Raw genomic sequence first — 16,470 nt, forward strand, 5'->3', positions numbered from 1 at the left:
TATTTTTTTTTATATATATATATATATATATATATATATATATATATATATATACTATATATATATATTACTATTATATATTTTTATAATAAAGTATAATTATACATACAACAATACATATAATATATATATAATATAAATTATGTATGTATATGTATATATATGAATATTATCTTACACATACGTTTATTAAAAAACGTAAAGATAAAATCCAGCAAAATCAACCAAATCCATCAATAAACGTCCTATACATCTCCTCTATCAATTCTAACCATCATCCCGTTTCCCAAACTTCGTTCCTTCCTCCCTCATCTCCCTCCCTCTCCATTTCTATCCTATCTCTCATCTTATCCTCTCTTCTCTCTCTCTCCTCTCCTCCTCTCTCCCTCCCTTCTCTCTCTCTAACTCTCCTCTCTCTCTCCTCTCTCCTCCTCTCTCTCTCTCCTCCCTCTCTCTCTCTAACCTCTCTCTCTCTCTCCCTCCCTCTCTCCCTCCCTCTCTCTCTCTAACTCTCTCCCTCTCTCTCTTCTCTCCCTCTCTCTCTCTTCTCTCTCTCTCTCTCTCTCTCTCTCTCTCTCTCTCTCTCTCTCTCCCCTTCTCTCTCCCTCTCTCTCTCTCTCTCTCTCTCTCTCTCCCTCCCTCCCTCCCTCTCTACTTCTTCTTAGCTCTGCAGTAGAGCGAGATGAAGCCAATGAAATGGAAACAGAGATAGAGCACCGCCATCGAGATGAAGTCCCATGGAAGGTGTGACCTGCTGAAGGTGTACTTGTTGATGACTCCTTCCCCCGTGGTAATACAAGGGACTCCGGGGTCAGCGTCGCACACTGTGGGAGAAAAAGAGGGGGGGGAGGTGTTAGAAGGGTGTGTGAGTGTGACCAGAATGCTCTAAATACTCGATAAATACTCAAAATGATACTCATTGATTACCCAAAAGAATCGCTGAATAATCAAAATCACTCACACCCACTAAATGCTGAAAATCCTCACTAAGTACTGAAAATATTCTCTAAATTCTCCAGATACTCACTAGATACTCGAAATACTCACTAAATACTCAGCATCAACACCAACAACATCTAAATACTCAAGACCCAATATACTCACTACTCAAAATATTCACTAATTATTCAAAATACTCAATAAATACCTAAAACACTCACTTTATACTGAAAATACTCACGAACTACTTAAAATACTCAGTGAATACTCAAAATATTCAAAATACTAAATACACAAAATACTCACTAGATACCCCCAAAAAATATTACTCACTGAATACCTACTCAGATATCCATAATTACTCACTAGATACCCACTGAAATACTCAAATTACTCACTAGATACCCACTGAAATACTCAAATTACTCACTAGATACCCACTGAAATACTCAAATTACTCACTAGATACCCACTGAAATACTCAAATTACTCACTAGATACTCAAAACACTCACTAGATACTCAAAATACCCACCGATCTCTTTCACGCCGGTCCACTGGGTGACAGTCAGGGCCTCGTTGCTGTACATGAACCAGGAGATATATTTCGTCCAGCTTATGAACCAGGGCAGCGTGCTGGTCAGGAGAGAGAGAGAGAGAGTTTGCTGAACGACGTGAGAGTAAATTGTGGTAAATAGTGATAGGAAATGGGGAGTGATTTGATAGGAGATTTTGTGGTAAATAGTGATAGGAAATGGGAGTGATAGATTTATGGTAAATAGTGATAGGAGATGGGAGTGACTGATAGGAGATTTGTGATAAATGGTGACAGGATAAGGGGGGGGGGGGGTAATTGATAGGAGATTTTGTGGGAAATAGTGATGGGAGATGGGGGGGGGGGTAATTCATAGGAGGTTTGTGGTAAATAGTGATAGGAATCGGGGGGGGGGGGTAATTGATAGGAGATGCGTGGAAAATAGTGATAGGAAATGATAGCAATTGATAGCAGATAGTTTTAAATACTAATAGGAGATGGGAGTAATTGATAGAAAATTGTGGTAAATAGTAATAAATAAAGAGTTTGAAGAATAGTAACTAGTAATAGGAAATGAAAGCAAATAAGAGTAGATAGGAATAGTAAAAAGCTGTTTAAATAGTAATAATAAAAAGTAGTTGGAAATAGTGATAGTAAATAAGAATAAATATGAAAAAAATATTAAATAATAATAGTGAATTAAATGTAAATAATAGCTGACAATACCAGATAATACTAGTAAAATACCCAATAAGAAAATACATTAGTGTTATTAATCTGGACATCTAGAGCTTACGCATATGAAGGAAATTTTAATCAGAATAATTACAGAAATAACTTAAGCTAAAGTGTTATCAACTGAGTCATTTCCTCTCTCTCCATATTGTTCTTAAACTTTAAATCACATTTCCTTCTTAATATTCAAGCTACGCTAACGTCTTACTAAGTTTTACTAAGTTCCACCTTCAATCTTATCACTTTTATATAAGTTTAGATCTAGTATACGCATTATGAACTTATTATTTTGGTTATACTCGTGACTAGTATATCATTTCACTTATTTTCAGTGTATCATTAATCTCATTTATCTCGTATTATTTTAGATCATTACTTAAGTTCATACCTTTTCTTTTTTTTTTTTTTTGTCTTATCATTATATTCACTATCTCTAATTCCACTATTGTCTTCACTATCATTCCATTATTCAAGTTCGTTATTCATTCATTAAACTCATTATATTCACTATCATTATATATTTCATTACTCAAATTTATACCTTTTTTTTGTATCATTATACTCACTATCTCTACAGCAGTCTAATTCCACCATTATGCTCATTATTATTCTAATTATCCAAGTTCGTTATTCAACCATGAAACTATATTCACTCTCACTAAAATATTTTTAGTTTCATTAATCAAGTTTATACCTTTTTTTTGGCTATTTTAGTTTAATTTTATCTTTATACCCACTATCTCTACAATAATTGAATTTCACCATTATGCTACATTATTGTTATATTATTCAAATTTGTTATTCAACCATCTAATCTATTTTTTTATTAATTAATTTTAATTTTATCATTATACTCACTATCATTAAAATAGTTTAGCTTCACCGTTATATACTAATTTTATATTCATCGCTGTTATATAATTTCATTTCTATCATTATACTTTGTCCGTATACTCACTATGTCTACACTATATCAGTTATACTTTATGTAATCGTCCAAGTTCAATTTTCAAGTTTATATCATCTTATTTCTGTCATTATTCTCATGAAGCTCTATCACTATACTCACTATCACTATCACTATACCAATTCCATCATTATACTCACCATCACCAATATTCAAGTTTATATAATTCTAGTTCTATCATCACACTCATCATACTCTTTAGTTATACTTACCATCACTATACCAATTCCACCATTATTCAGGTTTATACAACTTTATTTCTGTTACTAAGCTCATTATACCCCATAATTATACTCAGTATCACTATACCAAGACTATACTCACGTTAGGTTGACGAAAAGACCTCCAGTGATGAGCATAAGGATGTCAAATGGCACGAGAATGACTTGACTGTATTCGATATTTTCAAACATGGCTGAAAACATGGCACCTGAAATTTGGAATTTTTTTTGGGGGGGTTAAAGTAGATGGAAAAAGGCGTTTGTTGTTTATGAATTATTGTTGATGTAGATCGTTTTAGTTCTTGACTTTATTTGAATATGGTGTGATTCTGATATAGAGTTCGTGATCTGAATACAGAGTGAGGTAGAAATGTTAATATTATATCAGACTGGGGGTTGTAGGTTACATACATATATACGTACACATACACATTTATACATACGCGCGCGCACGCACATACACGCACATACACACATACACAAACACAAACACACCCACACACACAGACACAAGCACACACACATACACAAACACACACACACACAAACACACACACACACACAAGCATGTACAGGTATATATATATCAACACCCATCGTCACACAATAACACTAGGACCAACACACATCCCCGAGACGAAGGAAAGGGAGTCACAGAATCCCATACCACAGGCAGAAGCGACGCTGGTGGTGAAGATCACGATCAGAACGGTCATGAAGAACTGGTAGCTGTGGTGTTGAAGGCCGACCATCCAGTAACAGATGGTGGTGAAAATGATGGGGTCCAGGATAAAGCCGGGGAGCTGGAGGTGCAGAAGATGGTGAAGTGAGAGGTTATTGAGGATCCGGTAAGTGACGATGGGATGGGGATGGGTTAGTGGCTGCTAATATAATAGTGATGATTTTTGTGGATGATGATGAGTTCGTGGCTGGAAATATAATGATTTTTGTGGATGATGAAGGGATGGTGATGTCTCAATGGCTGGTAATATAATGGTGATAATTTTATGATAATATGATAGGTATTTAGTAAGTGATAATGCAAATGTCATTCAGTGAGTGATAATGCAATGGTGATTATTCTGTTACTGATAATATAATGGTGATTTAGTATAAGATAATGATAATTAGCAAATGATAATGAAAAAGTGAATTTGTGACTGATAACATAATGATAATGATTTAGAAACTAATAGTATGATTATTTAATTTTCACTGAAACAGAAGTTTCAAAAGCATTTAATGTAAACTGACTCTTCCTAATTAGCATATCATTTATTTATTTAGCATATTCATTTGTCATATTTCTCATTTGTTCATCGAAAATATCAAATAGAATCCTAGACAAAATATTCTAACAAAAAAAAACAATGATAAACAAGCAAATAACTAAACAAAGGAAGTATTAAGAGATAAATAGAAAAAAAAAAAAACAATAATAGATAATTAGAGAAAAAAAGAGATAACCAGAAAAGAAAAAGAAATAAACAGAGAAAAAACAATAAAAATAAACAGAAAATAAACAATAAGAGAAAAAAAAATAAACAAAGAAAACAACAAAAGAAATAAAGAGGCAAACATAAAGGATAAATAGAGAAAAACAAACAAACAAATAATAAGGGATCAACATAAAACAAACAAAGCAATAAGAAACAAACAGACAAAAAAAAACACAAAATGAGCAAAAAAAATAAATAAACCAGCATAAAAAAAACACAAAAAGAACAAAAAAAAATAAGAAACAAAACATGAGAAAAGAAAAAGAAAGAAAAAAAAAGAGCTAAAAAGAGAGAGAGAGAGAGAGAGAAAGAGAGGGAGAGAGAGAGAGAGAGAGAGAGAGAGAGAGAGAGAGAGAGAGAGAGAGAGAGAGAGAGAGAGAGAGAGAGAAACACACAAAAAGATCCGAAAATAAGAAAAAAAAAAAAAATAAATAAACTAAAACGAGAAAAATTTAAAACAGAAAAAGAAAAAAACACACAAAAAAAGAAACAAGAACCAAAACAGAAAAAAACAGTAAAAAAAAACACAGCTAAAAACGAACAAAAAACAAACAAAGCCAAACTCCGAACTCACCATAGAGAACATCTTGGCCATATAATACGTATCGGACCTGTATATCCCGTTCCGATATTCCCTCAGGAAAAGAGGGAGCTCCAAGGGGAAGATATTGAGCACGGCGTAGATCGAGGGGAAAGTGTTCTCCGTGATGAAGATGAACAGCACGCCCTCGATGTCCTGAATTCCTTGCTGGTTGAGGTAGGTGTTGGTGTAGCAGACGCCAATGAGGAGGGCCATTAGCTGTGGCGAGGAGGGAGGAACGAGAGAGAGGGGGCGGGGTGAGTTTATGTGTGGGCGTGTGTTTGTTTTTATTTGGGTTGATTTTCTATATATATATGATTTTTTTTTCTTTTTTTTTTCTTTTCGTTTCGTTTTCTTTTCAATATCCCTCTCCCTTTTTTCTTTCTCTCCTTCTTTCCCTTCGTCCCTCCGTCCCTCCCTCCCCCTCGCTCCCTTCCCCTCTCTGCCCCTCCCTCCCTCCCACCCTCCCTCTCACCCTCCCTCCCCCTCCCTCCCACCCTCCCTCCCATCCTCCCTTCCCTCCCACCCCCCTCCCCCTCTCCTCCCTCCCTCCCTCTTCCTCCCCCTCCCACCCCCTTCCCTCCCCTTTCCCTCCCCCCTCCTCCCCACCCCCTTCCCCCCTTACCTCCCCCTCCTCCCTCCCCCCTTCCCTCCCTCCCTCCCACCCCCCTTCCCTCCCACCCCCCCTTCCCTCCCCTTTACCTCCCCCCATCTCCCACAAACACGTCACAAGCAACTCACAATCTTCTGCAGGATCCTGATGCCATGAATACTCGGGTTCCTGTACGAGTCGAGGAGCGCCCTCCACGTGAGCCAGTACAGCTGCACCCACCAGTTCGGAACTTGGCTGGAAGGGAAGGGGGAAAAAAAGGAAAAAAATAATGAGAATAATAATAAATAAATTTAATAATAGATAATTAATAAACTTAATAATGAATAATGAATAAACTTAATACATAAATAGATAACAAATAATAAATAAACTTGGGGAATAAATAATTATATAAAAAAAATAAACTTGAGGAATAAATGATAATAGATAATAAATAAACTTAATAAATAAATAATAAATGATAAATAAACTTAAGGAATGAATAATAATATATAATAAATAAACTTAATAAATAAGTAATAAATAGTAAATAAACTTAAAAAAAAAAAAAAAATAGATGAAGGTAAAAATCTTAATATTTTTTTCTTTTTTTTATGATATTTTTCATCACTTTTTAATATTTTCTTCGTAACTTATTATTATTATTATTATTATTATTATTATTATTATTATCTTTATCGTTACGGTCACTCCTATTAGTGTAATTAGCGTCGTTATTCATTCAGTATTTATTTTGAAGTAATAACCATCCATATATAACAATGGGCGGAAATTAATAGATAAATGAAGGAATAGAAGATGATAAGAATCAATAGATTTAATAGATAAGCAAAAACTGATAAATTAATAGATATAAAGAAAAAAAAAAAAAAAAAAAAAAAAAAAAAAAAAAAAAAAAAAAAATATATATATATATATATATATATATATATATATATATATATATATATATATATATATATATATATAATGAAATAAACAAAAAAAAGAGAATATATTTCAAGACGAATAAAACAGAATTAATAAATATATAAAAGAAAGATTTAAAAAAAGAAAAAAAAATATAAAGATTACTCACGGCACATTTCTCACGATGTTGACTATAGATTCCTAGAACGAAAAATAAAAATGGCTTCATTAACATTTTCAAAACATTTTTATGACGTCCTAGAAATGGAGTCACTTATTTCCTTGTTTTAAGTACAAAATGTACGTGTTTGTACGTGTTTAGATAGGTAGATAGAGGGATAGGCGATAGATAGGTATGTGTGTGTGTGTGTGTGTGTGTGTGTGTGTGTGTGTGTGTGTGTGTGTGTGTGTGTGTGTGTGTGTGTGTGTGTGTGTGTGTGTGTGTGTGTGTGTGTGTGTGTGTGTGTGTGTAAATTAGTAGATAGATAGATAGATAGGTATATAGATATATAGACAGATAGATAGATATATAGATGGATAGATAGATAGACAGATAGATGGACGGACAGATAGATAGATAGATAGGTATATAGATATATAGACAGATAGATAGATTTATAGATGGATAGATAGATAGACAGATAGATAGACAGATAGATAGATATATAGATGGATAGATAGATAGACAGATAGACAGACAGATTGATAGAGAGATAGAAAGATAGACAGATAGATAGATATAGATAGACAGACAGATTGATAGAGAGATAGAAAGATAGACAGATAGATAGATATAGATAGACAGACAGATAGATAGAGAGATAGAAAGATAGACAGATAGATATAGATATATAGACAGATAGATAGATATATAGATGGATAGATAGATAGACAGATAGATAGACAGATATATAGAGAGATAGAAAGATAGACAGATAGATAGATATAGATAGACAGACAGATTGATAGAGAGATAGAAAGATAGACAGATAGATAGATATAGATAGACAGACAGACAGATAGACAGATAGACAGATAGACAGATAGATGCATGTCCATCACGTACGGATTCATGAACTACTTACCGTACTAGACTGACCAGAAGACCCCGTTCCACTGTATGAAGTAGTTTTCTGGAATTACAACATATAAAATCAAAATGAAAATAAACTCCAAATAAATATTTTGAGAATCAATAACTATCTTCCAACTTTTCATCTCTCGCGTGACTGTGAAATCGAAATATTGAAAGGCATTCGATGAGAAGAGATTTACATAATCCATGCTCGGTTCATACGATCCAAATGACGGTGGAATATGAACGTTCTATAATAAACATTTTCTCTAATGACATATATGAATACTTCTCCTTGATTACACCCCGTGGGATATCTGAATATTCTTCCGTAACTAATTACACCCGGGGAATGAGTGAACATTCCTCCCTAATTACCTTCCAATTACACCTGTGGAACATACGATCTTTCCTTAATTTTTGCCTTAATTACACCCGTGGCCTATGAGGCTTAATTAAACTCGTGCAATACACGAACACTGCTCTCTAATCACACTCGCGGAACACACGAACACCTCAATCCTAATTAAATCCTCATTACACACGAACACACTCTCTCTCTCTCCCTAAATCCTCCCCACTTCCTCCCCACTTCCTCCCCACTTCCTCCCCAACTTCCTCCCCAACTTCCTCCCCAACTTCCATCCCCTATCTTCCGCTCTTTCAATCTTTTTCTCTTTCTCTATTTTTTTTTCATGTTTTCCCTATCTCCTTTCTGCGTCTATGTATGTCCACCCGCGACCCCCTGAAGGAAAAAAAAAAAAAACGTAACGCATCCTTACCCCCCTATCCGTGAACTGCAGACTCATGTTATCCTGGTACTGAATGGAGATGTCAATGTCCTTCGCGTAGGCTGAGACGGCGAAATTGTCACAAATCCGCTTAATCCGCTCCCGAGACCTTAGTTCATGACCCGGCTGGACAGCTAAGGTGTGGATGTAGAAATCGGCTGGGTTGAAGGTCGCGGGGCACTTGTGACCTAGGCTGGAGTAGAAGGGCGAGCGGGGTTGAAAGAGCGGAAGGTAGATTGAGTTTATAGGCATATGGGGGAGAAAGGGTAGATAGGTATACGGGAGAGAAAGGGTAGGTGGACATTCGGGAGAGAAAGAGTAGATAGAAAACGGGAGAGAAAGAGTAGACAGAAAACGGGAGAGAAAGAGTGGATAGGCAATCGGGAGAGAAAGAGTAGATAGCAACACGGAAAAGAAAGAGTAGATAGCACTACGGGAGAGAAAAAGTAGATAGACATACGGGAGAGAAAGAGTGCATAGGCATACAGGAGAAAAAGAGTAGATAGGCATACGGGGGTTAAACAGGTAGACAGGCATACGAGCCAGAAAGAGTAGAAAGCAGAAAAAGTCAAAAATAGAGAGAGTATCAGAGTAGAGAGAGTAAGAGTATGAGAGTAGAGACTTCTTATTGAGTTTTGCCTTTTGGATGAACTGTAGGATTATTGGTTGGGTAAGTGTCGCGGGATAATTGAGGATATGGATTTTGGATAAACGGTAGGGATATGAACTAGATAATTGAGTGGTGAGTCTAGAGATCCTCCTACTTAGATTCTGTGTTGATTGGTTTAGATAAGGTACATGTAAACTAACAGATGCAAATAATTGAAATAATAATGGTAGCATTTTTTTTTCTTTTCTTTTCTTTTACACAGTCACTGAAATGTATTCGTAATGTTGATACAGTTATCGAAGCTCTTTATGGAACAATAATAAATACATTATTGTGATTAAGAGCGTTAGAACGTATCCAATCGAAACCTAATTATCTTTACAGTAACAAAAAATATCATATTTACCCTGGCAAGCTATCACAAATTATCACAATCTCCTTTTTCCTAAATACACATCAACAAACCACTTTTATTTCCCTCCCTGTCTCACTCAATACAAAACAACGCAACATACTCCTCTTATATTCCACACAGATCACCCAACCTTCTCTTCCTCCTCCTCCTCCTCCTCCTCCTCCTCCTCCTCCTCCTCTCACTTTCAAACAGACCAACACACCGAGGTCCAACTCCCTCCTTCGCACTCACCCATCGAGGAACTCCAGAGCCCCTGAGGAGGACCCCATGTAAGCCAGGCGCCCCTCAGCCAGCAGGAGCAGCTTATCAAACATCATGAAGACTTCGGTGGAGGGCTGGTGAATGGTGCAGAGGATGGTCTTCCCTCGAGCCGCCATTTCCTTCATCATCCTGACCAGTTTCTTGGCGTTGTAGGAGTCTAGGCCTGTGGTAGGCTCGTCGCAGAAAAGCATGGGAGGATCGGTGAGGATCTGTGGCAGGATGGCGGAGGAGGAGGAAGGGAAGGGGGGGGGGGAAGGAGGGGGGATGAAGCTATGGTTATTGGATATTTGGCTGGAATTTTGATATACTATCTGTGGCAAAAATGTATGAATAGATATAAAGAAATAGATAAATAAGTAAGTGAATGAAGATTGATTAATAAGATAAAGGCGTAAATACATGGATACATATATAAATGAAGATTGATAAATAAGTGAAGATTAAGAAATAAATTGATTAACTAATCAACCCAATCCATCAATAAAAAGAGAAATGAACAGACAAATAAATAAATTGATAAACAAATAATTAAAAATTATTTAGAAATACACACAAGACCAGGAATTTCTTTTGTAAATACACACAAGACCAAGAAAAATATAAAAAAGAATAGAAATATCCCCCCAAAAGCGGCATTTCTCCGAAGGCCTTCCGGTCCGCACCTCCGTGGCGAAAGCGAGCCTCTTCCTCTCTCCTCCCGATAAGGACTTGTCTGTTCCCGGGACTCCAATGCGGTTGTTCTGGACTCTCTTCAGCCCGAGTTCCTTTATCATCTCGGAGACTCTGCCCTCTCGCTCGGCCTTGGTCGTGCGGCGGTCCATTCGCAGACGCGCCTGCGGTGGACAGGAGGCAACCGGTTAAAGTGTGTGTGTGTGTTTCGGTCTTTGGTAATGAGGTGCTTGGGGGTGATGGGAAATGGGTAGGTCGTATCCATGGTAGTTGGGCAGTGAATTTAGGAAGGGATGTGGTTAATTACAGATTCGGAAATATTTGAGATTTTTTCCTTTTTTTTTTTTACGTGAAGGAAACATTTTCCTAATTGAAACCCAATGCAAAATCCTACTAACGAACTAAGCACACACACACACACACACACACACACACACACACACACACACACACACACAACCCCCCCCACACACACACACACACAAACACCCCCCCCACACACACACACAACCCAACCACCCCAAAACAACGAAGGACAAACCAACACGAACTCACATTGAAGAGAAGGTGCTCCCTGACGGTAAGAGATCCCACGAACAGGTCATCTTGGTGGACGTAACCGGACAGTGAATTCATACTTCGGTTGGCTCGATGTCCGTTCACCATAATCTCACCGTCAACCACAACGCCCCCTGGTGTACGGTGGGCGAGGGCGTTCATTAGCGTTGACTTCCCTGCGCCACTGAGGAGGAAGGCGGAGGTTGGTATCGTCTCTATGCATGTGCATGGGTTTGATGAGGTTGTTGCTGTGTATGGACACATACACAGGCATACTTGTATATACATTGATGTAGTACAAACACACACCACACACACCACACACACACACACACACATACAAATATATATATATATATATATATATATATATATATATATATATATATATATATATATACGTATATATATATATATATATATATATATATATATATATATATATATATATATATATATATATATACATATATATATATATATATATATATATATACATATACTGAAATTTATAGTTTATATATATTTTGAATTATATATCATATATATACTGAACTATATACAACAAGGCAAACAGAAACACTTTATTTTAGTAAGAGAGGGATGTGGAAGGTATAGCAAAGGGAACAGTGATAAAATAGGTGTTATTGAGATATCCAAGGATAAAACAGAAAGGAAAAAGACGGAGAGGACGAAGGAAACACTGGAGAAGGATTAGGTAGCATGAAAAGGCAGAGATAATCCGGGAAAGAAGAAGAATGAAAGAATAAACGATGCGTGATCTCTGCAGTTGTTCCGAGATCATCCCGGTTAGCAGTCAGCAGTATAAGCAGGCCTATCTCTCTCTCTCTCTCTCTCTCTCTCTCTCTTCTCTCTCTCTCTCTCTCTCTCTCTCTCCTCTCTCTCCTCCTCTCTCTCTCCCTCTCTCTCTCCTCCTCTCTCATCTCTCTCTCTCTCTCCTCTCTCTCTCGATCCTCTCTCTCATCTCTCTCCTCTCTCTCTCTCCTCTCTCGTCTCTCTCCTCTCTCATTCTCTCTCTCCTCTTCTCTCTCTCTCTCTCTCTCTCTCTCTCTCTCTCTCTCTCTCTCTCCTCTCCTCTCTCTCTCTCTCCTCTCTCATCTCTCTCCTCTCTCTCCTCTCAATCTCTCTCTCTCTCTCTCATCTCTCTCATCACTCTCTCTCTCTCTCCTCTCTCTCTCTCTCTCTCTCTCTCTCTCTCTCTTCTCTCTCTATCTATCTATCTATCTCTCTCTCTCTCTCTCTCAATATCATAAATATATATATATATATATATATATATATATATATATATATATATATATATATATACATATGCATACACACAGACACACACTCACATACACACACACACACACACACACACACACACACACACACACACACACACACACACATATATATATATATATATATATATATATATATATATATATATATATATATATATATATATACATAAAAATATATATACTCATATGTATGCATGTGTATGTGTGTGTGTGTATTGCATATTCGCATAAGTGAATATGCAATACACACAATGGCAGTTCATGACAAAGTGATGTCCAGATGCGTTAGTGAGAGTTCGTGCGTGAGCTCAATGCCGCTGCCAGAATTTCCCAACTCGGGTGCAAAAAACAGGGCATCTTTAATCTTGTCCTTCACACCGGCTCCGAACCGCGCCCGACGGTATATTCTGTCTGTTACTTGCATATGGAATTAGCGTGGAGTGTTTCTCGCCATGTCACTGTCTTTGCTTCAAATCTCCCGCCTTCGTTCTCGGGTTGCTGTTTCCGTTTCGGGAGTCTGTGGCTTCGGTTTTAGGGTTAAGGGGAGTGTATTTATGTTTGCGTGCACGGTTTAGGACGATAATGATGTTTGTGTGAGTGCTTGTTTAAAGTATGTTTTTTTTCGTATTGGGAATTAATTTAAAAAAAAATCGGTGTTATGGATGCTTGAGATTATATAAGGGAGTATTATCTACGAAGGCACGCACGGTTTAGAACGATAATGGCGTTTGTATGATGGGCTAAGTATCAATCAAGATTTTTTTTTTTTTTTTTTTGGGGGGGGGAGGGTTCTGAGTTATGGATGCTTCAGATTTCATTTTTTGCTTCGTCTTATTTTGCACCTGAGAGAGAGAGTTAATTTTTCTGCTGAATTTTGACCTTCCTTCTCACTCACCTTGATCCCATAAGCGCCACGAGACTTCCCGGTCCGACAGCGCCAGATACTATTTAAAAAAAAATGACGATCAGAATTGCAGTATTGAGTTCCATTGCCTAAAATTATTCCAAGAAAAAAAATATATACATGCATTTCTACAGTATATTTTACAAATTGATTAACAGATTACGTAATATACAATTATATAGTAATTAATCATGTGTCAAAAAATCATAGGTTCTCTCCCGTTATCCACCAACCATGACACAATTACTAAAACTACATATATAAAATACCATTATTCAACACCCGTTTAAAAGGCTTCTGTTCCCCTTTGTGCCTCTTGTACCAGACCCTCTTCTGCCGGACGTACACACTCAGGTCACGCCAGGTCAAGGTGATGCCCTCGTCAACGGGTTTCCAGGTTCCGTATCTGGTGGTGGTGTGCTTGATAAGCTCCACGCTGGACTGAGGAGAGAGAGAGAAAGGGTATGAAAACGACCTGTTAGTGGTAGTTAGTGTTAGAAAAACGACCTGTTGGCTTTAATTTGGTAGTTAGTGCTAGGAAAACGACCTGTTAGTGCTAGTTAGGCAGTTAGTGCTAGGAAAACGCCCTGTTGGCTTTAATTTGGTAGTTAGTGCTAGGAAAACGACCTGTTAGTGCTAGTTAGGCAGTTAGCGCTAGGAAAACGCCCTGTTGGCTTTAATTTGGTAGTTAGTGCTAGGAAAACGACCTGTTAGTGCTAGTTAGGCAGTTAGTGTTAGGAAAACGACCTGTTGGTTTTAGTTAGGCAGTTAGCGCTAGGAAAACGCCCTGTTGGCTTTAATTTGGTAGTTAGTGGTAGGAAAACGACATGTTAGGGCTGCTGTTTCTGTTGGTCAAGGGCGAATGACCTGTTAGTGCTAGTTAGATAGTGGGAGGAAAACGACCTGTTAGTGTTAGTTATTTCGTTAATTCAGGAAAACTAGCTGTTAGCCTGGTTAGGTCGTTAGTGCTAGGAAAACTACTTGTTAGTGCTAGTTATATCGGTAATTTAAGAGAAACGACCTGTTATTGTTAGTGAGGTAGTTAGTGTTAGGAAAACTATTTGTTAGTGCTAGTCAATTTGGTAACTTAAGCGAAACCACCTGTTAGTGCTAGTTAGGTAGTTGGTATTAGATAAACTACTTGCTAGTGCTAGTTCGGTAATTTAAGAGAAACGACCTGTTAGTGCTGCCGTGTCTGTAGGACAAAAGAGACGGTGGACGCAGCAAATGAGTCTCACACAAAAGGCCGAGAGAAACAAAGGCAGATGTAGTAAAAGGATTGTTAATTTTGCAAGTAGGAAGAGACTGAAAAAAAGAGTTTAAAATGTGAAGAAAAAAAATCATAATGTGATACTTTTCCGAACGGCACAAAAGAAAAATAGAAAATGAAAGACTGGTGCACACATAAATAGACAGATAAATAGATATTCATACATACACATAGATTTAGAGACACACACAAAGATACGTAGGTAGATGAATAGACTGACGGAAAGATAGATAGGCAGAAAAAACAGGTATATCACTAGACAGACAGACATACAGATTGGTAAATAGATAGATATACCACTAAACAGAGACAGATATACATACTGATAAATAGATAGACAGATATATCACTAGACAGACAGACAGACAGATATACAGATTGATAAATAGAAAGACAGATATACCACTAGACAGACAGACATACTACTCAACATTTAACAAAAACGCTAAAAGGAGTCAACGCCAAAACACACAAAAGCAACGAACTCCATCTCTCAACACAAAACCAACGCCACCGTGACAGAACACAATACCATAGCCTGAGCTTTGGAGCTTTTTCTCGAGCTTTGTTAGTGAGGAGGTTCCCTTGCATGCTGGGAACAGATTATAAGGAGTCATGTGGCCCTGACTGGCACCCCTGACTGGCACCGTTGTAGGCAGGGACCAGACGCGACACAGAGGAGAAAGGATTATAAAACTTTCTTTTCTTCAAACTTGGACTATTTATTCGTCGTTATTTTCATTGTTATTATTATTTTTTATAATAATAATAAGAAGAAGAAGAAAAAAGAAGAAAAAGAAGAAGAAAAATATTAATAATAATAATAATAATAATAATAATAATAATAATAATAATAATAATGATAACGCAGTAATAACGATAACAATAACAATAATGATAATAAAAAGTAATGATAATGATAATGATACTAGCAATAATAACAATAATAATGAATAATGAAAAAAATGATAACAATTGCATAATTATAATAATGATGATGATACTGATCAAAATAATATAATAATAATAATAATAATAATAATAATAATAATAACAAATAATAGTAATAATAATAATGATAATAATAATAATAATGATAATAATAACAGCAACAATAATAATAATGATAGAAATAAAAATGATGATGATAATGGTAATAATAATAATAATAATAATAACAATAATAATAGTAATATAATAATGGTAATAAAAAAAAAAAAAAATAATAATAATAATAATAATAATAATAATGATAATAATAACAATAATAATAATGATACTACTACAAATAATAATAATGATGATGATATAAAAACAATGATAATAATGATAATAATAACAATGATAGTAATAATAATGATAATATAACAACAATAATATTGATAATGATAATAACAATAATAATAACGATATTAAAGATAATGATAGCCTGGAAGTATGGTTATCATCGCTTTCATTATTTTTATCATTAGTATTACTATCCTTATATTTTTCATCATTGTTGTTATTGTTATTATCACTATCATCATCCTTATTATCATTATTATTATTATCGTCATCTTTATTGTTATCATCACTAATGATGATATTACTATCAATATCATTATCGG

General features: G+C 36.1%; 1 protein-coding gene across 1 annotated transcript in view; it reads right to left on the bottom strand.

Moving 5' to 3' along the window:
• Positions 1-641: 641 nt before the first annotated feature.
• Positions 642-16,470, bottom strand: part of LOC119596996 (protein scarlet-like) — an 18,888-nt gene continuing 3,059 nt past the window's right edge. The window contains exons 2-15 of the mRNA XM_037946424.1: positions 13,860-14,031; positions 13,582-13,630; positions 11,374-11,560; positions 10,812-10,982; positions 10,120-10,358; positions 8,855-9,056; positions 8,083-8,130; positions 7,167-7,198; positions 6,217-6,322; positions 5,470-5,694; positions 4,064-4,199; positions 3,500-3,605; positions 1,474-1,574; positions 642-824 (exon numbers count right to left, since the gene is read on the bottom strand). Of these exons, the coding sequence (XP_037802352.1) occupies positions 652-824; positions 1,474-1,574; positions 3,500-3,605; positions 4,064-4,199; positions 5,470-5,694; positions 6,217-6,322; positions 7,167-7,198; positions 8,083-8,130; positions 8,855-9,056; positions 10,120-10,358; positions 10,812-10,982; positions 11,374-11,560; positions 13,582-13,630; positions 13,860-14,031 (1,947 nt within the window). The 3' untranslated portion in view covers positions 642-651. The remainder of the gene's footprint in view (positions 825-1,473; positions 1,575-3,499; positions 3,606-4,063; positions 4,200-5,469; positions 5,695-6,216; positions 6,323-7,166; positions 7,199-8,082; positions 8,131-8,854; positions 9,057-10,119; positions 10,359-10,811; positions 10,983-11,373; positions 11,561-13,581; positions 13,631-13,859; positions 14,032-16,470) is intronic.

Source organism: Penaeus monodon, chromosome 3 (genome assembly GCF_015228065.2).
Source record: "Penaeus monodon isolate SGIC_2016 chromosome 3, NSTDA_Pmon_1, whole genome shotgun sequence".
NCBI lineage: Eukaryota > Metazoa > Arthropoda > Malacostraca > Decapoda > Penaeidae > Penaeus > Penaeus monodon.